The 24,488-nt window shown below is 40.5% G+C and overlaps 1 protein-coding gene across 2 annotated transcripts; it reads right to left on the bottom strand.

Annotated features, from left to right (window-relative positions):
* Positions 1 to 11,252: 11,252 nt before the first annotated feature.
* Positions 11,253 to 24,488, bottom strand: zpld1a (zona pellucida-like domain containing 1a). 2 transcript variants are annotated; one of them, XM_072445586.1, is made up of 11 exons: positions 24,019 to 24,488; positions 22,665 to 22,778; positions 21,847 to 22,067; positions 19,512 to 19,693; positions 18,046 to 18,118; positions 17,549 to 17,646; positions 15,949 to 16,029; positions 15,688 to 15,859; positions 14,586 to 14,688; positions 13,348 to 13,377; positions 11,253 to 11,658 (listed from the first exon to the last, which is right to left on the bottom strand). In XM_072445586.1, exons 2-11 carry the CDS (start codon positions 22,768 to 22,770, stop codon positions 11,483 to 11,485), a joined length of 1,242 nt encoding a protein of 413 aa, XP_072301687.1. In that variant the 5' UTR covers positions 22,771 to 22,778; positions 24,019 to 24,488; the 3' UTR covers positions 11,253 to 11,482. The 2 variants fall into 2 exon arrangements, with proteins under 2 accessions (XP_072301687.1, XP_072301686.1); XM_072445585.1 differs by having other exon boundaries at positions 15,688 to 15,862.

A 24,488-nucleotide genomic window follows, 5' to 3' on the forward strand; every position in this document is an offset into this window, starting at 1 on the left:
AAGGTGGGACATTAAAACTGAACTAGTGTATTTTCTTAAGAGGGCCAAAAACATGGGAAAACTGACAGTAAAGTTTAGATTAATTAGACCCCCATTCTACATTCCGGATTGGACTCAAAGGTGAAGTGAAACATAATGTGATTCAGAATATTACAGAATTTGAAAATAATGGTGATTTTGTTTGAAACACAACTCGGATACATGTGAGTGACATCAGAGCCTGGTTTAAACACATTTACTGTTGTATTTTACAGATTTGTTTTGTTTATCAGGAGATCATAACAGACTTTTTATCTGCACAATCAATTACAGAAATGTTGACCTCGCAATAGTTTTTCACAAATTAGGCTTTTTGTGAAGTTCAAATACAATTCAAAGGTGTTGCTTTTTCTTCCATCCTTGTAATTATAATATAAATACAAATCTGTGGCTGTTTTCTGTTATAAAAACCATTAGCCTTTTAAATTTGATGTCAGTTAATCATTGAAAGTCTGATGACATAAGATTTTAAGGGTCTTTAGGGTCTGTACTGGAATCACACCCGCAGTCAAAGACACTTGTCCCATGTCCCACCGCCTGTCCTCACTCTGAATAACATTAGATGACCCATGTAAGAATAAGCTCAGTTAACTAACCTCGGGAATCTGACACCGGATTGTTGAGGAGCTTCTTGAACGCGATCACAGGCCTGATGTTATAGTAGATTTTGTTGGCTGGCATTAACAAAGACTTCTTGCCGCGGCCTGGTACAAACGAGCTGACACAAAACGTGCCCCGTGCTAAACAAATCCGTCTACACTACATTGTATGACGTGCGTAGTCTGCTTTGAAATGGTGCATCGGCTTACACACTACTAATTACCCACAAATATGGGACGTCCCGCCTGAGAAGCGCCATCTAACATGCAATGGCAAATGTTTTTTATTTGTTCGGTTTATATATTTCTTTATCTTATTTATGTATGTATGTATTTATTTATTTATTTATTGCACGATAAACTATTTGGAATCAACATGGCATGATATATAGTATATTTTATTATTTATTTGTTTTATATTTATTTATTTATTTAGTATATTTTATATGTATTTATTTATTTAGTATATTTTATTATTTATTTATTTTTTATCTTTATTTATTTTTCCCCTCCATCCCTTGTTGGGAAATGGGAGGTTTTGTCTATGGCCGTGGCTGGAGAGCCGCGACGCGGTCAAATTGCCGCGCAGTTTCAGGGACCGCGGCACCCTTATAGCCCGCTATAGCCTCATGGCTAATCCTGACCTTAACCCTAACCCTAACCCTAACCCTAACCTTAACCTTAACCTTAACCTTAACCGTAACCGTAACCCTAACCCTAACCCTAACCCTAACCTTAACCTTAACCTTAACCTTAACCTTAACCGTAACCGTAACCCTAACCCTAACCCTAACCCTAACCTTAACCTTAACCGTAACCGTAACCGTAACCCTAACCCTAACCCTAACCTTAACCTTAACCTTAACCTTAACATTAACCGTAACCGTAACCCTAACCCTAACCCTAACCTTAACCTTAACCGTAACCGTAACCCTAACCCTAACCCTAACCCTAACCCTAACCTTAACCTTAACCGTAACCCTAACCCTAAACTTAACCTTAACCCTAACCCTAACCTTGACCTTAACCTTAACCTTAATCTTAACCTTAACCCTAACCTTAACCCTAACCTTAACCTTAACCTTAACCTTAACCTTAACCTTAACCTTAACCCTAACCCTAACCTTAACCTTAACCTTAACCCTAACCCTAACCCTAACCTTAACCCTAACCCTAACCTTAACCCTTCGCGGTCTAAAACGGCGCTAAAACGCGGTCAAATAACGGCGCAGTTTCAGGAGCCGCGGCGCGCGGCCGGCACAAAAATAACATGGCAGTTTGGGCCGCGCGCTGCGGCACTGCAGACACTCCCTTTGTCTATAGGCGTTTTGTTTTGTCCTATAAGTTAGCTGTTCTTTTCCTCTGTATCTAACTGTGTTGCAACAATGAAATTTCCCCATGTGTGGACAATAAAGGATTATCTTATCTTATCTTACACTATGACGCAATTAATACTTTTCCTCATTAAAGGGCCTAAACCAGACTGAATTTGTACTTCATGAAACCAACTAGTCTAACTTTGTCTGAAGCTTCTGATGAATTAAATACATATTACAGGCAGAAACTGTTTCTGTGCAGTCAAGTATTGTTAAAAATCTCAAATCTGCAAATGCTGTGATGGGGAATGACACTTGATTTCCATTGGACACGGAAGTTTGACGGATTAATTAACAGTCTCATATGCTATAGTATAAGATAATGTGATTTCTTTCTGATTCTGTATCCAGGGTAACACTGGAGAGTTCATTCCCCTGGAACATGTTGTCAAGTCACAACCAAAAACTTAAATTGTATTGGTATTTTTTGTGAAAGAGCAACACAAAGTGGCACACGGTTGTGGCAGTTGTGAAGTAGAAGGACAATTGTACAGAGGTCTTCTCCACCTTAGTTACTTGTTTCACTTGTTTTAGGTCACATTAATCATGAACTCATTACCGCTCCCACCCTAAAGACCCACTTAAAGCAACATTACTGGACATTATGTATTCTTGAGCAACAAGCCTCAGAATTACCAATGTAGTGGTTTCTTTCCTCTTGATTTTAGTGACCGCTGTCCTATTGGGTGTGTGCGGAACACTAAATGTATTAAATCCAAATCCAAAAAAGTGTAACTGTTAAAAGGTTGTAGAAAAAGCTTCAGTTGTAGTCATCTGGACTCAGTTTGAAAAAATAGACGTTTCGACTCTCATCCAAGAGTCATTGTCAACCTGTTAAAAGGTTCTTAAAGCATTTTAAGCATTTCTGTCTGTACTATAGTGACATTGGTTTTACCACGAGTATTCCAGAACCCAACACAGCACTGGACTTTTTCATGAAACATTGAATGATCTTACTGATAAAAATGCCCCTCTTCAGGGTCAAACATAAGAATAATCCCTGGTTCTGTCCAGACATCGCTGCATTATCTCGAGAGCGTGACAAAGTCTGGGCAGAAGCCAAGGCAACCAAATCAGCAGCAGATTGGAATCAGTTTTGTCATAAGTACAATAAATATGTTTCTACTGTTTGTAAAGACAAAACATCTTACTACGTCAATAGTTTCACTGAATCACAGGGAAATTCTGCAAAAGTTTGGCAAACGGTTAAATCTTTATCACTAAATTCTGCTCCCTCTTTATCCAATGAAATGAACATTCAATCAGCCTGATAACGAACAATTGTTGGTGCATTTGACCAGCACTTTATTAAGATGGAAATATTTTTGATACCAACTCCTCAAATACATGAGGATGGGGCTGATGATGAAGTATTTTCCCTTAAGCCCTAAATTCATTCATTTAAAATCATGAATGAATTCAAGTGAAACAAAATGTATGCTGTTCCCAAAAAAATATATTTTCTTTTGCTTGATGGTAATGTGATTGAATGAGTACAAATACCCTACAGCAACAGTGTTACAACCTCTGAACTCAGATTATCATTCAGCTCTAAGGTTCAGCTCTAATGTTCAGCTCTAAGATTCAGCTCTGAGGTTCAGCTGTAAGGTTCAGCTCTGAGGTTCAGCTGTAAGGTTCAGCTCTGAGGTTCAGCTCTGAGGTTCAGCTGTAAGGTTCAGCTCTAAGGTTCAGCTCTAAGGTTCAGCTCTAATGTTCAGCTCTAAGATTCAGCTCTGAGGTTCAGCTGTAAGGTTCAGCTCTGAGGTTCAGCTGTAAGGTTCAGCTCTAAGGTTCAGCTCTGAGGTTCAGCTCTGAGGTTCAGCTGTAAGGTTCAGCTCTAAGGTTCAGCTCTGAGGTTCAGCTGTAAGGTTCAGCTCTAATGTTCAGCTCTGAGGTTCAGCTCTAAGGTTCAGCTCTAAGGTTCAGCTCTGAGGTTCAGCTCTAATGTTCAGCTCTAAAGTTCAGCTCTAAAGTTCAGCTCTGAGGTTCAGCTCTGAGGTTCAGCTCTAATGTTCAGCTCTAAGGTTCAGCTCTAATGTTCAGCTCTGAGGTTCAGCTCTAAGGTTCAGCTCTGAGGTTCAGCTCTAATGTTCAGCTCTAAGGTTCAGCTCTGAGGTTCAGCTCTGCGGTTCAGCTCTAAGGTTCAGCTCTGAGGTTCAGCTCTGAGGTTCAGCTCTAATGTTCAGCTCTGAGGTTCAGCTCTAAGGTTCATCTCTGAGGTTCAGCTCTAAGGTTCAGCTCTAAGGTTCAGCTCTTAGGTTCAGCTCTAAGGTTCAGCTCTTAGGTTCAGCTCTAAGGTTCAGCTCTAAGGTTCAGCTCTGAGGTTCAGCTCTAATGTTCAGCTCTGAGGTTCAGCTCTAAGGTTCAGCTCTGAGGTTCAGCTCTAAGGTTCATCTCTGAGGTTCAGCTCTAAGGCTCAGCTCTAAGGTTCAGCTCTTAGGTTCAGCTCTAAGGTTCATCTCTGAGGTTCAGCTCTAAGGTTCAGCTCTAAGGTTCAGCTCTTAGGTTCAGCTCTAAGATTCAGCTCTGAGGTTCAGCTGTAAGGTTCAGCTCTGAGGTTCAGCTGTAAGGTTCAGCTCTGAGGTTCAGCTCTGAGGTTCAGCTGTAAGGTTCAGCTCTAAGGTTCAGCTCTAAGGTTCAGCTCTAATGTTCAGCTCTAAGATTCAGCTCTGAGGTTCAGCTGTAAGGTTCAGCTCTGAGGTTCAGCTGTAAGGTTCAGCTCTAAGGTTCAGCTCTGAGGTTCAGCTCTGAGGTTCAGCTGTAAGGTTCAGCTCTAAGGTTCAGCTCTGAGGTTCAGCTGTAAGGTTCAGCTCTAATGTTCAGCTCTGAGGTTCAGCTCTAAGGTTCAGCTCTAAGGTTCAGCTCTGAGGTTCAGCTCTAATGTTCAGCTCTAAAGTTCAGCTCTAAAGTTCAGCTCTGAGGTTCAGCTCTGAGGTTCAGCTCTAATGTTCAGCTCTAAGGTTCAGCTCTAATGTTCAGCTCTGAGGTTCAGCTCTAAGGTTCAGCTCTGAGGTTCAGCTCTAATGTTCAGCTCTAAGGTTCAGCTCTGAGGTTCAGCTCTGAGGTTCAGCTCTAAGGTTCAGCTCTGAGGTTCAGCTCTGAGGTTCAGCTCTAATGTTCAGCTCTGAGGTTCAGCTCTAAGGTTCATCTCTGAGGTTCAGCTCTAAGGTTCAGCTCTAAGGTTCAGCTCTTAGGTTCAGCTCTAAGGTTCAGCTCTTAGGTTCAGCTCTAAGGTTCAGCTCTAAGGTTCAGCTCTGAGGTTCAGCTCTAATGTTCAGCTCTGAGGTTCAGCTCTAAGGTTCAGCTCTGAGGTTCAGCTCTAAGGTTCATCTCTGAGGTTCAGCTCTAAGGCTCAGCTCTAAGGTTCAGCTCTTAGGTTCAGCTCTAAGGTTCATCTCTGAGGTTCAGCTCTAAGGTTCAGCTCTAAGGTTCAGCTCTTAGGTTCAGCTCTAAGGTTCAGCTCTTAGGTTCAGCTCTAAGGCTCAGCTCTGAGGTTCAGCTCTGAGGTTCAGCTCTAATGTTCAGCTCTGAGGTTCAGCTCTAAGGTTCAGCTCTGAGGTTCAGCTCTGAGGTTCAGCTCTAAGGTTCAGCTCTAAGGTTCAGCTCTTAGGTTCAGCTCTAAGGCTCAGCTCTAAGGTTCAGCTCTGAGGTTCAGCTCTGGGGTTCAGCTCTTAGGTTCAGCTCTAAGGCTCAGCTCTAAGGTTTAGCTCTGGGGTTCAGCTCTGGGGTTCAGCTCTGGGGTTCAGCTCTAAGGTTCAGCTCTGAGGTTCAGCTCTGGGGTTCAGCTCTGGGGTTCAGCTCTGAGGTTCAGCTCTAAGGTTCAGCTCTAAGGTTCAGCTCTGGGGTTCAGCTCTGGGGTTCAGCTCTGGGGTTCAGCTCTGAGGTTCAGCTCTAAGGTTCAGCTCTTAGGTTCAGCTCTAAGGTTCAGCTCTAAGGTTCAGCTCTGAGGTTCAGCTCTAATGTTCAGCTCTGAGGTTCAGCTCTAAGGTTCAGCTCTGAGGTTCATCTCTAAGGTTCATCTCTGAGGTTCAGCTCTAAGGCTCAGCTCTAAGGTTCAGCTCTTAGGTTCAGCTCTAAGGTTCATCTCTGAGGTTCAGCTCTAAGGTTCAGCTCTAAGGTTCAGCTCTTAGGTTCAGCTCTAAGATTCAGCTCTGAGGTTCAGCTGTAAGGTTCAGCTCTGAGGTTCAGCTCTGAGGTTCAGCTGTAAGGTTCAGCTCTAAGGTTCAGCTCTAATGTTCAGCTCTAAGATTCAGCTCTGAGGTTCAGCTGTAAGGTTCAGCTCTGAGGTTCAGCTGTAAGGTTCAGCTCTAAGGTTCAGCTCTGAGGTTCAGCTCTGAGGTTCAGCTGTAAGGTTCAGCTCTAAGGTTCAGCTCTGAGGTTCAGCTGTAAGGTTCAGCTCTAATGTTCAGCTCTGAGGTTCAGCTCTAAGGTTCAGCTCTAAGGTTCAGCTCTGAGGTTCAGCTCTAATGTTCAGCTCTAAAGTTCAGCTCTAAAGTTCAGCTCTGAGGTTCAGCTCTGAGGTTCAGCTCTAATGTTCAGCTCTAAGGTTCAGCTCTAATGTTCAGCTCTGAGGTTCAGCTCTAAGGTTCAGCTCTGAGGTTCAGCTCTAATGTTCAGCTCTAAGGTTCAGCTCTGAGGTTCAGCTCTGAGGTTCAGCTCTAAGGTTCAGCTCTGAGGTTCAGCTCTGAGGTTCAGCTCTAATGTTCAGCTCTGAGGTTCAGCTCTAAGGTTCATCTCTGAGGTTCAGCTCTAAGGTTCAGCTCTAAGGTTCAGCTCTTAGGTTCAGCTCTAAGGTTCAGCTCTTAGGTTCAGCTCTAAGGTTCAGCTCTAAGGTTCAGCTCTGAGGTTCAGCTCTAATGTTCAGCTCTGAGGTTCAGCTCTAAGGTTCAGCTCTGAGGTTCAGCTCTAAGGTTCATCTCTGAGGTTCAGCTCTAAGGCTCAGCTCTAAGGTTCAGCTCTTAGGTTCAGCTCTAAGGTTCATCTCTGAGGTTCAGCTCTAAGGTTCAGCTCTAAGGTTCAGCTCTTAGGTTCAGCTCTAAGGTTCAGCTCTTAGGTTCAGCTCTAAGGCTCAGCTCTGAGGTTCAGCTCTAATGTTCAGCTCTGAGGTTCAGCTCTAAGGTTCAGCTCTGAGGTTCAGCTCTGAGGTTCAGCTCTAAGGTTCAGCTCTAAGGTTCAGCTCTTAGGTTCAGCTCTAAGGCTCAGCTCTAAGGTTCAGCTCTGAGGTTCAGCTCTGGGGTTCAGCTCTTAGGTTCAGCTCTAAGGCTCAGCTCTAAGGTTTAGCTCTGGGGTTCAGCTCTGGGGTTCAGCTCTGGGGTTCAGCTCTGAGGTTCAGCTCTGGGGTTCAGCTCTGAGGTTCAGCTCTAAGGTTCAGCTCTGAGGTTCAGCTCTAAGGTTCAGCTCTGAGGTTCAGCTCTGGGGTTCAGCTCTGGGGTTCAGCTCTGAGGTTCAGCTCTAAGGTTCAGCTCTAAGGTTCAGCTCTGGGGTTCAGCTCTGGGGTTCAGCTCTGGGGTTCAGCTCTGAGGTTCAGCTCTAAGGTTCAGCTCTAAGGTTCAGCTCTAAGGTTCAGCTCTGGGGTTCAGCTCTGGGGTTCAGCTCTGAGGTTCAGCTCTAAGGTTCAGCTCTAAGGTTCAGCTCTGGGGTTCAGCTCTGGGGTTCAGCTCTGAGGTTCAGCTCTAAGGTTCAGCTCTAAGGTTCAGCTCTAAGGTTCAGCTCTGGGGTTCAGCTCTGGGGTTCAGCTCTGAGGTTCAGCTCTAAGGTTCAGCTCTAAGGTTCAGCTCTAAGGTTCATTACAAGAGAAGGACACAGAACTCACCACTGTCCGTTATTCTAAAGTAGAAGAGAGCAGCGCTGCATTGTGTTTGTGAACAAGGCTGTACTTGGACGTTTACCTGATTATTGACCACGCTTGCTGCAGATTAAGATCCCAGGGCATGTTTATTTTAGAGTCACACAGAATCAACCCAGAGTTAGAGAAAATGGCTTTTTGAAACTTTGCTTCATGCCTATGGAATGCAACTCAAAGACTTTTTAAATTAAATCATTTTATATCTTAGATGAATTCAAAGCAGTGCTCTTATTTCAAACTATTTTATTCAATTGTTTGTGTTTTATAAATGATATTAGTTTATTTTTTGTGTATGTTTCATTGTCATCTGTATATCCTGTGTTTGTTAGTAATTGTGTAAATGTTCTTATGTGTTGACAGTGCGCGCTTGAAAATGAGAGCTTGCTCTCAAGGGCCCTCCCTGTATAAACAAAGTTTATAATATGATCTGAAAACTGCTGTTCACAAACACTCTCCAGCAAATCTGACGGAGCGTGAGTTTTGCAAAGAAGAATGAGCAAACCTGTGAGTCTTTAGGTGAGCAAAGCTGGAAGAGACAAACCCCAGAAGACTTACAGCTGTAATGGCAGAGAAAGACGGGTCCACAATGTATTGAATACTGAATACACTGGACTTTTCTTCACAATTGTGTGTTGCTCTTCCACACTAAAAATGCCAATACAATTGATTTAAGTTGTGGTTGTGACGTGACAAAATATAGATAAGTTCCAGGGGTACAATAACTATAGCCCTGTAATTACAAATACGGAATTCAGTCTTCTTCTGCCAAACATCAGTACTTACCACTATGTGACAGATGGTCGGTAAATATTTGCAAGTCTAATAGGCTACATTATGCTCATGTAGGACTTTCAGATGCAGTAATGAGTACACTGCCCCACTTTGGAGAGTCCTCAATATACAGCCCATACTTCTTATCTTATCTGTAGTATTCCAGAGTACATACATCTAATAACCACAGTTATTAGATGTAGACTTGGTCTTACTTAGATGAGTATACACTGTCATCTTTCTGACGAAGGCGCTGTTATATTCTTGTCTCCATGGCGATGTTATTGCTTTTCCTGGAACGTCCCACAGTATGACGTTAAACTTAATCATCTATAATGCACTAATGGAAAGCACTGTTGTTGCTGTTGTTGTCCAGAGGAGACTTTCCTCTGCTGCTGCCCCCAGACTGTGGAGCGGCCCCTCAGTATCAGGTCCCCCCAATCTCTAAATTCTAGTACGGAAACCATACAAATGATATTGGAATGATTGATTAATTGATAAGTTCAGCTTTGTGAAGAGGTGACCTTGCTTACTGCATACATGTTTTTCAAGGTATTTTTAAGCAATTGAAACAGATGAAATTGAATAAATCCATTATAAGTTTAATGCCGTACTTGAGGAGAGTACTTGAGCTTATTTCTTTATGGGAATCTTCAAAGTGTGGTCATGTTTGCTCACAGGCTCGATGGTTGTAGTTCAGTTTGCCTGTGTGAATTTGCGATAGGCCCAGTCTCCCAGCACTGGCAACAGAATAAACATGAATTATTGAATAGAACCTACAATAAAATATGTAGTGAGTGATGCTCGTGTGTTCTAGATCGGAAAAATCGATGATGGTAGCTCTATTAACATAGAAAGCGCTTTAGTTTTTATCCAAATCTGAATACTGTATTTACATTTGCATTGACGTGGTGGACATTTGATCCATACAGATTTACTGCACAGTTGAGTTGATTAAATAACAAGATTCGCAGAGTGATATTCTGCACACAAAGTTACACGCTGCAATCTACTGAGTAAACACCACATTTCTAATTAATTACAAGAAACCCAGTTATGTATCTAAAGCTAAAGGCTATTCTGCTGGATCTTTGGTGCTAAAATATCTTGGATGTGGAGGATAAAAGTGAGTTCATATGATTGTGATGTGATCATAAACATTTGGAATTGGAAATGTGAATCAGATTGTTGATTTATGGTTAATATCTCTGTAATATCTGTAAACAAATCTTGGCACGGTCAGGATATATGAACAAGAGTGAAGTGACGATTAGTCAGCTGAAAGGATTTAAAACTACAAGATTGATGTGACAAGTTTGTGGCGCTAATTCTTAACAAATAATGATGAGGCTGAACATTTGTGGATCATCAATTTGGATGTGTCTTTCAAATCCATCTGAAATGACTGTATGCCATTATCAAATTGAACTTAACCATGAGTCAAGGGGGGTGATAAGAAATGAGCAATCAGCTATTCTAAACAAACTAGATATTATATATTTTAAATGATAAACCATGCTCTGGCTACAAACCTTTACCTTCTTTGCACCTGCACATTCTCTATGATCTAATGGAGATCACATTATACTGGATTGTTGTTTACACATCCTGAAGACAAAAACAGGAAGGAAGTTATTAAATATGAGCAGAGGACATGGGCTCAAAGGTGAGGGCGTGGTAGTTAATGTCCCAGTCCAGTTAAATGTATTTATTAGTTGCCTCCGCCCACTGCACACAATACTGAGACAGCACAACAACAGGCTCACTTACCTCTGAAGAAAATGCAAGCTCGGAATTTTGTGTGGGGCCCTTAGGTAAAACTATATCTGAGTCACTTCTATAATGTCTAGGCTGATGTTTTTTTCTAAACTTTTTACACGGTTATAATAAATAGTTTGAAGGCAAAAGTAGCGCCTGAAGCTGTGACGTGCACACTTCAAGTTAACACATAATGTAGCCGTATACATTTCTCACATGTGTAGTATCACATTGTACACGTGACACGTTATGTGACCTTGGATTTGTTTCTTAACTTCAAAATAGAAGGGACAAAACATCACGATGCGTTTCTGTCACATTTAGTGTCATACTTCACTTGTATACAATCAATTCAAAAGACAGTATTAGCTTAACACTGCAGGTTATAGTTTTATTGATAGAGAAAATATAAAACAAAAGCTATGATTAGACACCACGTAATTCAACATTAAATTAACTGTAAAGCTACTTTAAAATGGACAATAATAAATTAAACATCTGGAAGAGTGCACTATACATTTTCTAATAAATACAATTGCATTTAAATAATTACAAAATTAAAAGACTTTAATGTTAATACATTTAACGACTCTATGTTAATAAATAGCACACAAGACAAAGCTTCAAATCAAGTAAATATAAGTGCAATATTTTCTATATGCACAGAATAATTCTATATTCAGTGCCCTTTCAACACACAAAACTATAGTTACCAAGGACGCAGCTCGTCTTCATGGGCTAAAGTGACAATTTAAATTATTCTTTGATATAAAACACAACTCTGCTAAGTACCGATAATTGTTATTTAGGATAATGTTGACTTGTGAGGTTAAATTACTTTTTTAATTAATTTAAAGCATAATTAAATTTTATGTGATGAATGCACATGCTATACTTAGCAATACAAGCTAATTTGACAGCTACACACTATTAATAACATGAACATCCCTCGTAAGCACCTGAAAATTGTGTCTGAGGTATAAAACTTTAGTTCCGAATGTAGATAAGAGTCTGACTGTATTCAAGTTGTAAAACCTTTCTTGAACACTAACGAGAGGTGGATCCGTCAGGGGCATGTGCACTTTGACCCGGTTCTAGCTGAATCCCGGGTTGCGAGCTCCAGTGAGGCCGCTGGAAGGAAGACGTTTGCCTCTGAGGAGAGTGAGGGAGAGGACGAAGAGGCACGCGCTCATGACGCCCAGGATGACCACACCAGAGATGAGCGCACTGGTCACCGAGTTCACTTGAAATGTGGGGGACTTCAGATGACCTGAGCACAGACACACGACTGTTAACACTTCATAACACTCAGATGAAACGTGGTAGTAAAGTACAACGTTTCATGGTAGTGGAGTAGTTATAATCAGAGGCGTTGGACAGGACAACTCTCTGTAAAGCGCTTGCTCAATGTAGATTCTGTTTGTAGCTGCGAATGACAGTATTTGATTTGTGCTCCTGCCGTTTGGCCGGGACACTTGAGTTTTTATCTTGATTAAATAACTGATTGAATTAATATGGAAAAGATGTAGTGTGGCTCCACCAAAATGATTGTACTCCTCCCGTTTCTTATTATAATTTAGGGATGTGACAGGAGCATAAGCACCCTGCCTAAAAACCCAGACAGAGACGTTGAAAACCATTTGCCGTCAGGTAAAAGTGCAATTAGGTTTGTTCAAATTCAGTTTCTTTGGTTATTATAAGTGAACGCCCTTTTCTGACATATTAAAAGTAAGTTCATAGTTTTTTTTAATCTTGTCCATTGACAATGGTAAAAAACTCCTTTCTGATTGTGATTCTGAATAACAAGCACATTATTGTGGTCTGTCTTGCCGTCCTAGATCTTCAATGTAGATTTTACATGAACTTTCATGGATAGTTCAAATGAAATCAAAGTGCGTACAGTAATGACGTGCTCTACCTTAACACTGACACATGTACATGGCTGGTTATTGTTAAAGGCGGTATGGACGATTTTTCGGAGATTTGAGAACGCAGGCGGAAGTGCGCATGCGCACTCCCCCGTGCGGACTGATACAACACACACGTGCGTTTGTTTATTAGCGCAACGGAGCGCATCGCATCTCTCGTCTCCCGTAGATTTCTGTCCACTTCTGCGTCAGCTCCAACTGTCTTTCTCCGTCTTCATTTTGCCCCGTACACTGAGGGAACTATATTATGATAGATCCATGCGCTTAGGCACGCGGAAACGTGGGGACGAACCGCACGCGGCTGCAGGTGAGCGATAGGTGCGTTTTATGATTGATACGTGGCAGGACAAATGATTTATCCACGCCACGAGGAAATATGATAAAAAATTTGATGAAAAAAATCGTCCTTTAACTTGTGTTCTCAAAGCATGTCATAAACAAAAAGGAGCTACTGATTTTGCACAAGTTTCACACAATATAAACTGTTGTATAAACGGTTCATTTTTTTGTTCAGGTCACACAGAGATATTTCCTGCCTCAGCTACAATGACATTTGAAAGCTTAGAACAATTCAGACTTTGAACAGCAGGAGTCAAATTGCTGTGACATTCAAAATCAATGGAAGGAAGAAATCCATCTGGTAAAGCATCAGAAACATTTTCTACACCGATATTTAAATCAAATAAACCAAAATAGAGCGCCTCCTGCTTGGAACAACTCACACCCGTTTAGCCTTCTTTGAAAGGATGGCTTCTCTCTGCCGGCTAATTGCTGTGAATTGCCTTAGCGCCTTCTCCTACCTGCAAGCCAGCAACAATTGAAGTTGAGTTTTCAATAGTCAGTTTAAATAGTTTTATTGAAAATAACTCACCAAGGTGCAATTATAATGAATAGGGGCCCCATAAATGCACCTGCCAGGCATACGGCTGATAACAGGTTTCGGAGAGTTTAAAGATTTACTACTTTTAACAAATTATGTCATCATATCTTTCAGGCCTAGGTATAATAGTATGTTTAATGAGAAGTCTTACCCCACTGTGAGTTGTTAGTTGGAGTTTCTTCTGCAAAACAGCAAAAAGAGGACACTCAGGGACAAGTGAAGTGCGTATAATTTCTGAATCATGACCATAAATCACGATTATGGCCTCAGGCACTTTTCAACCAAACTAGGTCTCTTCATAATGCTAGTATCATATCTCAAGTCAGTTAAAAACAGTGGTAGGCAAAAATCAGGACAGGGCTGAAAAGATTGGAGAACACAATACACAGTGTAATGAGCAGGCTTGTTTTACATTAACCTAAAAGAAACATGTTCAAGATCAAATCTTATGTGGAGGTTTAGGCAGGTTTCTAAGGTGCGTCTATCCAAACAACAGATATTTTGTATGTTATATATTAAAGTGGCTGTATGCATTTTTTTCATACACTAAAGTAAAACCTGTTTCGCTCCAGCACAGATATCGTGTAAAAGCAGCTCTTAGGGTGAAAATGAGACTGCAGTGCGCTCTCTGCCTCTACTCTCCATGAAGCATAACCATTAGGATGATAGTTGTTGTCACCTTCAGATAAGTTATACAGCAAACTACTGCTGCGTTTCACATTTTCAAGAGTGTAGAAATCAGGTACAGCACCATTAATGTAATACCTCGAAAGCCTTTTAGATGCTTTCTTACTTTGAGCAGGGTCACCTCTCCACAGACCTGACCTGTAATCTGGCCTGTTGGCGTGGCCTGCTTGTCTCCATGGAGATAGATAGTTTTAATATCATTCTGTGAAACGTTTCAAGCAAAGCCATAACATCTGGAGACAAGCAGATGCTGGTACTCTTTATAAAAAAAGTTATATTTCAAACCAATATTAGTGCACTTGTTGTGTTTCTATTGGTATAATTTGGATGACAACAATACTGCTAAGGATTCTGGGACGGACTGTAGATTAACCTGTAATCTTTGTCATATGTACCTCTAGTTTCTATCAAGTATTCAAGGACGTCTGCACTCAACACAATTCATCTGCATTACCCCCCCTGGATTTCTGCAAGTGTTTTGTCCGCAATGAATAGCAATCTTCAACATTTATAGAAAATCATGTCTACAAGCGAGGATTTTTTTTTACTTTGGAGCCTCTAGCGCGGCACCTTAAGTACTATAGTTCAGAGTGAATGAAAGAGACATCTCGATTCGGATGGCGAAGTAGTGTCAGTTGGTTGGCGCAGGGAAAATAGACTGTAAGGAGGACTGGGAGATAGAGGATTGTTATCAAACCATACCACTCCGCGTGATGATAGGCCCGGCAGTCAGAACGGCGTTTCCAGATGCTCCGTTTGATTCCTTCTCCTCGGAGACGTCCCGTTTTTTTCTGCTGCCACAGATCTATGACAAACGGTAAAAGCAGATATGGTTAGCAGTGGCAGTCAAAGTTCCTCCTCGTGTTCCATTATTCTGCATGTGATAAGGCATTCGCGGGCCGTACAATTTCTCATTTTTTGCTAGTAAAAGCAGACGTGACATTTTGAAATCTGATACAGAACATATTGATGGTTGTGATTCTGAAGCGGAAGGCTGCACTTGGTGATCTAAATCTATAGATACATGTATTATTCCTCGTAGTTGCCGGATCCATCGATGATTCATAGGTGAAAATGTAAGATGAATAATAGAAAAAGGAGCTACGGAACGACTCATATTATATTGGACGTACGTCAAGAGCATATCCTGACATAGCTCAGCTTTGTCATCTTTTATTGAACACTAGCTGCCCGCATGTTTTGTCAATTAGGCATCAATGAAGCACGGTTGGAAAGGGGAGTGGGATGACCTGATTTAATGACAAGCGATAAATCTGCTTGTCTTTCTAGTTCCAAGAGTATGGCAATAAATATGTACCACATCGAGTCATTATTGAATGTCTTGTTGACAAATGTCCGCTGCTTGAAAGCAAAGTTTTGTGTTTGGAAAAAGGGTAGACAGTTAATGTCACTGCTACAAATGCATAGTTGAAGTGATTTGGAAATAAGGAAGAGCAGATTACTTTGTACCTGAATATGTTAAAACAAATCTTGAATGGTTGAGGGCAGCGATGTCCAAACTTTTTTCACCGAGGGCTGCATTTTGAAACTTATACAAAGCAGAGGGCCTTAACATCACATTACAAATTTTCAAAACTAATAAAAAACCCTATATTTTTCCTGAATCACAACAATAATCGCATTAGATACTTGAATTTCATGTGTGATCCTGTATATTTTGCTTTCTCATCTCGTACTGAGTGACTAAAAGAGCTACATACGACACACCGTAGCTTTGGTTGCCATTTCTGCACTTTTGACACTGGTCATTTCTGTGTGGGTGTAAACGTTATATCGGCCTCACCGGCATGAGCATGGGGCAGTCATCAGAGCGGCACAGCTTGGTAACACAGTGCAGGAAGACGGTGGACATCTTCTGGTTCTTGTGCTTTACGAAGCGGAACACTTCGAAGGAAAATCGCCCCATCTGGCTCTTCCCATTCTCCAGGATCGCCGTCTGAGGGTCCTTATCACAGCTGCTTTCCAACACCGACAAAAATAACGACTTAGACATGATCGCAATTAGGAGAGGAAATGGAGCAATTGGTTATGGCATGTGCATTACCTAAAGAAAAGGTCGTAGCGGAGGTCATCGTTGGGGTTTCCAGAGGGGGTGGTGTAGCAGTAGTCCATAAGAACGTTCCATCTGTTTCACATGAAGGGGTTTCTGTTATGTTTGGTGCTATTTTTGGGGTCTGTTTTGTATGAACAGTTCTGAGGCACATTCTCTCGGTTCCACAACTTTAGTTATTCAAATGCATTTTCTCCCTAGGGCTGTTTTGCTTCAGTTTAAATCTCCTCTAGCAAAAGGTCATTGGAAATTCACAACATGTCAAACAACTTGATGCTGGATGCAGTGGCTCAATGGGCTGAACAGACCATATGTTGGGCATCCTCAGACACATGTCACTTACAACTCTTTTACCGTACATTCTGTGAAGAGATTCAAATCACTACAATGTACAATTGTAGGCAATTTGAACAAGCTAACAAGAGGAGTTTACTCCAATATTATGTGCACGGTACAAAAACAACAGCATGTTTTAAGTTCATTTAACAACTGCACAGCTGTCTGACTAATTAGCCATTACCACATGTTTTCCACATTCATTCATTTTAATGGTACTTTTTGGTCTCTTATGTGTAATGAAGGGTCTGTCTTAATGGCTGTGGCAATTGCACATATATATTTGTTATGTTACGTGTGTTTTACTTTATTCATGTAATAAAGTAAAACAAAATAAAAGTAAACTGTTTGCCCCTGCTTGGTGAAAATGAGATGTGCTGTCTGTGTCTAATTAAAAAGTATTTTTCCTCCACAAACCAGGATGTGCACTGTTAGAATGTTAGTTGTTGTTAGCTTTACCTTGATGGCAAAACTCACTCTGGCCTCTGAATGTTGTAAAAATCGTTTAGAAACTCATCAAAGTTAATGATGAGAAGTTTGGACCACTGCAAGCATGTTCAAATCAACTATTTATTCAGTTCACATTTTTAAGACTGTAAAAAGCAAGTACAGCAGCAAATGCATGCCTCAATGTGTAATTGTATTGCTTTGTCTGGAATACATTATTATTACCGTTTTGTTATAATCATAATCATTATTATTGTCATTATTATAATTAATAACAATAATAACACTATCTATAATGATAAGTTGAATGCCATACATTAACATTAACATATAAACACACAATATATTTTTAATCCAATACGTTCTGTACCTGATAAATGTGCAAAAATGTTCTTGGTTCAAATGTTTAAACTGTGAGCGGGATGTCATTCACACAGTTCAAGCCCAGTCATTATTTCTGCCATAATATCAGTTTTTTATAGGCTCAGTATACCAGTATGTCTATCATATTTATGCCAGCGTTTTCTTTTGTGTGTTTTCCCCACTGTGCGTCACTGCGGCATGTCTTTTCACTGCCATTGTTCTCCATCCTCCGGGTGGGCGTTTGCCTTGCATACTTTTACTTTTCATTTACCGAGGAATAGTGTTTCAGTTCAGTGACATGTTCTTTATCAAGTCCAAGACAGATGAGATACGCCGTTTGAACAAAGGGATTAGGTACCTTGCTACGCTGATAGATACTGGATATAAAAAAAAAAAAAAATTGTAAAAAGGTGAATTTGATCCGTCTCATTGATGTTGATATAATTACCGTCTGTCCAGATTGGTGGCTTTGACCGCGGCAAACACCCTGGTCTTCAAAGTCAGCCCTGCCATGGGGATCGCCAGCTGCTGAACGTACGATGAATCCTGGAAGCACAAAACACACAAATCATTTCTCTATCACCCAATTTGCAGGATAATTTATCACCATCATCTGGCACCCGTAGAATCCCACTTATCATTCATGTTTGGATCAACTTGACAAGGGAATCTAGCCCGTGACATGAATTGGGGGGTAAATTGAGAATAATCTGCTCCAATTAGAGGATTATAGGTAATTTGCAAGACCTTTTGAAGCTTTCCGTATCTCCCTTGTCTCCTACATGGATCATCGCATGGGGTAATTGCGGCAGTTACAAATCTAAAAAGGTGCAAATGATATGAAGCTTCCTCTGCAATTGAATGCGTCCCATACAAACACATCCCTAGGCTTTTTTTTGCTAACAGCGGGTTCACAAGTTCTCCGTTGCACCGGTGTGAACTTACGTTGTACAGGAGCAGGTTGAGCGTGCTGACAAATGTACCGTCGCTCTCCTTCACGGATATTGCAGCTGCTGACCTTTGACAAAGATAAAGATGAAAATGAATGAACTCGTATTAGCAAAATATATTTAAAATGTCCTTGACGGAATTTTAAACCACATTATTGCACTGTGGCTTTAATTGAATTGCAGACGGTTTATCAGCAGGAGCAAGAAGCATTTTTATCCTAAAGTGACCTGTGAAATAGATATACTGAGACATAATGAAACCAGAGAATCTTCATGTTTCAGTGATTATAAGTGATTCCAAAGTATCTGTTATCTTTTTAATGTATTTTAATGATGTGTGTTTTATAGTGTAAAGAAATGGGCTGTTTGTACTAGAAAACTAAATAGTGCATACTTTATTAGGTGATGTCTTATGTTATTGAATCGATAAACTGTATTTATTGCCAGCAAATAACTGAGAGTTTATTTTGTTTTACTAACTTTGTCAATAGTTTGCATAACACCAGGCTGTTCTGAGACTAATTAAAAACTATTCCGCAAAACTTTCTATATGGTTTAGTAATCAACATTGTCTGTAACCAATCAACCAGTGTGTTTTCACATGTAGGGGCATTGAAAATAATATTTTGTGAGGCTGAACCTTGGCACAATGTTCAGCTTCCAGTCCAGCAGTTTCACACATTGGCCGTGTGTTTAGAGCATAGTCTGGTTTAGAATAGCTTTCAATTTAAAATGCAAATAAGCTAAGAGTCTTCTGTAAGACAAATAATTAGCTGCATTATTTTGATTACAAAATTCAAACAATATTTTAACTATGCATTAGGGATGTGCTCAAATGTGCCTGTAAATGTCCTGGTTGAGGTTGAAGTCTACCTCTAAACGTGAATAGACCATAAAATCAACCTAAAAATCAATCTTAAAATCAACCTTAAAATCAATCTTAAAATCAACCTTAAAATCAATCTTAAAATCAACCTTAAAATCAATCTTAAAATCAACCTTAAAATCAATCTTAAAATCAACCTTAAAATCAACCTTAAAATCAATCTTAAAATCAACCTTAAAATCAACCTTAAAATCAATCTTAAAATCAACCTTAAAATCAATCTTAAAATCAACCTTAAAATCAACCTTAAAAGGGCAGAAATATCCCTGTATACTTGTTTGGGATATTTAAACAGTTTTATTAGACTATAATTGCAATATCATATTCTTTTCTCCTAAATCTACTAAAGATTTGAAGTTTTTGTCACATATGGTGAGTACGTTTGTCGGTATCTTACAGAATGTCATCCTTTACGCTCTTATGTTGCAGCCAATACAGCCCTTATCCAAGAGAATGAATCCTCAAGTGCCTCTACAACCAAAGTGAGCGACTCAGCCATCCTTACACCATCTAAGAGCACTCTGTCTGCTGTGCCAAGGCAACGCTTCTATTCTGGACACTACAGTGAGACTTACGAGGCGAGCTGTGTGTTATTGACCAGATATTCCAGGGGGTAGCTGCAGCTGAACTTGTACTGCAGCCCGGGCAGGTAGCTGATGACGGTGGAGGGGTCCGGGGTGTCGATGTACCCCGCCACACTCCCAATCTGCACCAGGGATATGTTTCCATAGGCGTTGGGACCATGGGCTGCGAAGACCTGCACGCGAAGAGCAGAAAGTACACAAACTGCTACTTAAAAGAGATTATTTACAGGTAGAAATGCAAATACTCAACCGAAAAATACTATGATGATAATGTTTGTCTTAACTCCTAAATAATAAAGTCAGTATTGGGTGGAGACTGGGGTTGGGGTGGGGGGGCAAGCTACTGTGGATGGACCAAATTAATGTTGATTTTCGTGTTTGTTATTTAACGATACCATGAATGTTCTTCATCATTTTTTATTATTATATTTTGTTTATTTGGTTGATTATTACTCTTTTCTTTGAGGAAGGAAAGGAAGAGGAGGGCGTAGGGGGGATGTAGTGTAATACTGATCCCTGTCAGTGTGTTTTGTACACTATAAAGGTGTAAAAAAGACCTATTGCTGGTGCCATAATACAATGTAGCAGGTGATAAAAGTACTTTTGTATGAACTACTCCAGAGAGAGAACTATTTGTAATGACATTTGCAACAACAACAACAACAACAACTACTACCACTGCTTTATATATATTCCATGTGCATATTAATAGACTATACACATAGGATCACAAACTTGAGCTAATCTCTTTTGTTCATTTTCTGCCTTTCAAACACACGGTCACAAACGAACCATGGCAACGAGGTGAACAAAGTGTCTTGCCCAAGGATGCAACAACAGCACAACAGCACAGGGTGGAACTGCTAAAAACTGGGTGAGTGGGCGAACATGATACTACAGCTACTCTTCATATTGCTGCTAGAACAAACCGCACACTTGTAAGTCTTCCCTCTTTTACACGACAGAGCCGAAACAGAAAACCAATTTTTTTTATTTCAAAGACGTTCTTGTAAATGTGCAAGCACTCATCATTCCATCTCTGCACACAGAAAAGACCACCATTATCAAACTGTGGCCACGCTGGACAAACCCCGATAGTATCATCCATTCCACAGAGCATACTAATGCCGCCCGCTAATCCTAAACTCCATCAGCCTTATCTGAAGCACACCTCCGGGAACTGTCCCAGCGCATGTGGTACAAAACGACAGAGGCATCCAGCTCGGCACACACGCTAAACTCCCGCGCCAGGATAACAAGCACTGGCCCGAGTTCCCACGCAGGATAAACAGGAGTTGTCGACATCGGAGGGTGAATACGGTGGAGACAGACGCCTGAGAAATAACACTCTTTTGATCCTCTTTGTACTCAACTTTCTGCTCTGCGAAGAAAAGCTCACTGTTGGAGTTTGCCTTGTCAGCTCTTGCTTGCAAATCTACTGTCATACATGTTTAATGCGCTGTTGCGGTGGCCTAATGGGGGTATTTGAGATGTAAAGATGTGTCAAAATCACGCCAGCAGGAATGTAAAAACCTGCTGGTACTGGAAAATACTAGAACAAGCCATTGTAATAGCTTTATCAACTTTATCATGAAATAGCTGCGTTATAAAGAACTGAAAGTAGACGCAATACATAATAATACAATGCATATTCTCTTCAACTAAAGGTTAGAATTGAAATAAAAGTGTGTGTCTAAAGAAATTGCAATTATAATCATTTGTAGTTCATTTAATCAAATAATAGCACAAAATAACCAGAATTAAAATCTAGTGTTTGGTTTTCTGTGCATTTTCTATACACCATGCTAGCAATTAAGTTTGGCTCGATAAATCCTCTACATTTGCTTTATAGCACACTTTTTAAACAAAACAAAGACATTAGTTGTAACTAGTCCAATTTATCTCAATACTAAAATAGCATTTCTCACCCAAAGATTATTCATAAACAAAGAATACAGAATAAATATGCACTTTGTAAATGTTCTTATAATTTATGCTTAAAAGCAGCCTGAGCAAAATCAGCGCTGCCCTCATTCTGCTTCAGTGAGAGCTGCTAAACTTACACACACTAAATCACTTGACTCTATTTTTACTGAGAACCCGTCACTAACCAGGTGTTTTAGTAAGTATACATGCAAAGTTTTACAAAATTAGGTCTTTTATTTTTGTACAAACAGTCAGCTCCCACTATATTTTCCAGACTTGTCCAGAGAGTTTAAAGGTTTTCCACCTAAAGCACACGCCCTGTCTCCCATCTGTGTCAACACGGCCCGGTACAGCTTTGATACGCCGTCAGGGCACTTGTCATTACCTGGATGTTTCTTACCGTTAGTGCGCTGCCACAGGACTCCAGCGTGGCCAGGCTGATGCTAAAGATAACCAGCGTGGGGAAAGTGTTGTTATTGATGAAGCCGCGGCAGTGTGCGTCTCCATGGCGACCGTTGAGGGCCAGGTCAGTGTCCGTGTAACCGGAGAAGAGCACGGGGCAGAAGTTAATCTTGAGGGTGATGGTCTGGACTCCGCAGTACACGCTGATGTCCCTCTCCACTGTGGAATAACACCAGAACTACATATTCTACGGCTGTGTGGAAGGTTGTTTTAACCCCAGATCAAACCGAGTCCCTTTGAAGACGTTTGTGAGCGGGTGAACAAGGGCCAGATGGTCATTCTTGAAAATATTTTGGAGCAATTTAGTTTCAAAGATCTAAAGAAAGCATTTCCAAGATCACTTAACTAAAACAAGTGAACAGAAATGTGCAGCCAATCCAAAATAGATTATGTTCTGGATTAAATGGTATTGAGGTATTTAGAAATTTGTTTCCATAGTAGTTTCCATCATAATTCTATTTAAGAATCACATTTCTTAAGATGCACTATTATTCTTAATAGATATATCTTAAGCTAAATGCTAAACATAAACTTAGAATGGACATAAATAGACAGGGAATGTAAAAGTACTGCAAACTGGACTGGCCAATCTTACAGGAAACGATTGAGTGTTACCATAGAAATTGTTAAATTACATGTTAGAATGGTGTAAAATTTAACCCTTTTCTTCCCCCCGTTCGATTAAAGGGCATGGATGTAACAAAGTGTAATAGAGGGCATATGTGTGAAAAATCCCACTGTAGTTCGTATTCTCACCGGGAATGCGGCTGTGGAAGTTCCCATCGCAATTGTATCCATTGAACTGCGCTTGGACAGATGAGGCCTTACCAAAGAGCAAAAGAATCAGAAATGTATGTTCCATTTCAGCACCTGGAAAAGAGACAGAATTTGCACTAAAACTAAAATAGCCAAAAATGAAATCCCAGCTTCTGCTCATGTTTCTGCAAAGCCTCAAATATTATCCAGCTCAAAGTGAATTCTCATGCTTAAAACGAGGCTGTATCCTAGTGTGCATCTGCTGGAGTCAGAGGGGAGAGGTGGTCCCTGAAGATTTGGAGCCATTTTACAGTTTTGACTTCACAAGAACGTGATTTGCTCGGCAGCCAAGCGGAATCAAAGCAGACAAATGTCACATTGCATTATCTCCGGAACACCTGCTGCTTTCGGCTTCAAAGAAATTACAGCGGACAGTTTATCCACTATTTAACTACTGGTATTTCATGAGTACAATACAATATCTGCCTTATCACAAAATCGCCTCGCTGTGACTGGAATGTTTCACAGTGTCAATGTCATTAAGCTCATCTTTCTCCTTGCAGGTGACACCATCAGGGCAGGGTTTTTTAACCATAAAACAACTGTAATTAGGGATGATTCAAAATTTGAGTGTAACGATTATTGTGAGAATAAACACGATTTAACAATTATTCGCGATTATTAACATCACGACCAAAACAATACAATCCCAACACATTACCGCTCCTCAATATGTGACCTGCTTTATGGAATCAAACTTTCTGAATGATTAATTGGACATAAACAGCAAGATAAAAAAGCACTTTACATTTATGTTTACTTTTTAGAGGAAAGGGAGAGAAGAAAGGACTTAATTTTGTACCTAAAATCATCACATTTCTTTTGATTTAACATAGAAAGACATAGACATTTTCTATACAAATGTTAATTTCTATGTGACAAAAAATTCAAATCTTTTGTAGATTTAGGAAAAAAAGATAACATGTTGCAATGATTGTTTTGGAGATATGTAAAATCAGAATATTGAGTCTAATAAAATGATTTAAATATCCCAAACAAGGGTACCGTGAAATTTCTGCCCTAAAAATGTCACAATTGTATTTTTTTAGTCTTTACGATTATACTGTGACCTAAATAATTACGATTATCAATTAACCTTGTAATCTTTACATCCTTACCTGTAATTTGATAACTGCAAGAAATATGAATGTAATGTAATACTATAATAACATCTGAGGCGAAGATATAACATCTCCATGGAGACAAGCCGTTGCCAGACCCTCACAAGAAAAGTTACATAATGCACCTTTTAAGAGGAGTTTTTGCATGTAATCTTGAGTTAATAAAAACGTACCCTGGTCAGGTCAGCGGTTCTCCATAAGCACGGCCGACGCGATGGTCCGCACAGCATCCCTACCTGGAGCCTAGACACTGGAGCTCGGGACGCAGCGGGTCAAAAAGGGACGCTACGCATAAGAGATTCATTATTTGAACATGCCAACATAAAAGAGCTGTCCGGTGCCTACATGGGAAAGTCCGTCATGTGTCACCGTGTTATACAAATCCTTTCACGTCGGCCGAAATATGAGCAGCTTTTCAAGTTTCCCACTCATATCCTTTCGGCCCAATCTGGCTCTGTCACTGCTCACAAATGGTTTTGACGCCGCATGAGGTCCAGCGGCGGCGGGAGGGGGGTGGAATTATCTTTTCATCGCTCTTGGTTTGGAGCTTGGCCTTGCTGACTGAGATGCTCCCCTTTCTCGCCCCCCTACCGGAGCCCTCAGAGGTGGCGGGGTAGAGCCGGGGCCCCACCGTGGAGCTAGA

Source organism: Eucyclogobius newberryi, unplaced genomic scaffold (genome assembly GCF_026437365.1).
Source record: "Eucyclogobius newberryi isolate DKJ021-1_F unplaced genomic scaffold, fEucNew1.0.hap1 SCAF_15, whole genome shotgun sequence".
Classification (NCBI taxonomy): domain Eukaryota; kingdom Metazoa; phylum Chordata; class Actinopteri; order Gobiiformes; family Gobiidae; genus Eucyclogobius; species Eucyclogobius newberryi.

Excerpts from the sequence above, each read along its gene's own strand:
- zpld1a (XM_072445585.1), bottom strand. The coding sequence starts at position 22,770 with ATGGAACATACATTTCTGATTCTTTTGCTCTTTGGTAAGGCCTCATCT. Across the intron at positions 19,694-21,846 it reads CCTGTGGCAGCGCACTAACG|GTCTTCGCAGCCCATGGTCC; the intron begins GTAAGAAACATC and ends CTTCGCGTGCAG. Across the intron at positions 18,119-19,511 it reads AATAACACACAGCTCGCCTC|GTCAGCAGCTGCAATATCCG; the intron begins GTAAGTCTCACT and ends TCTTTGTCAAAG.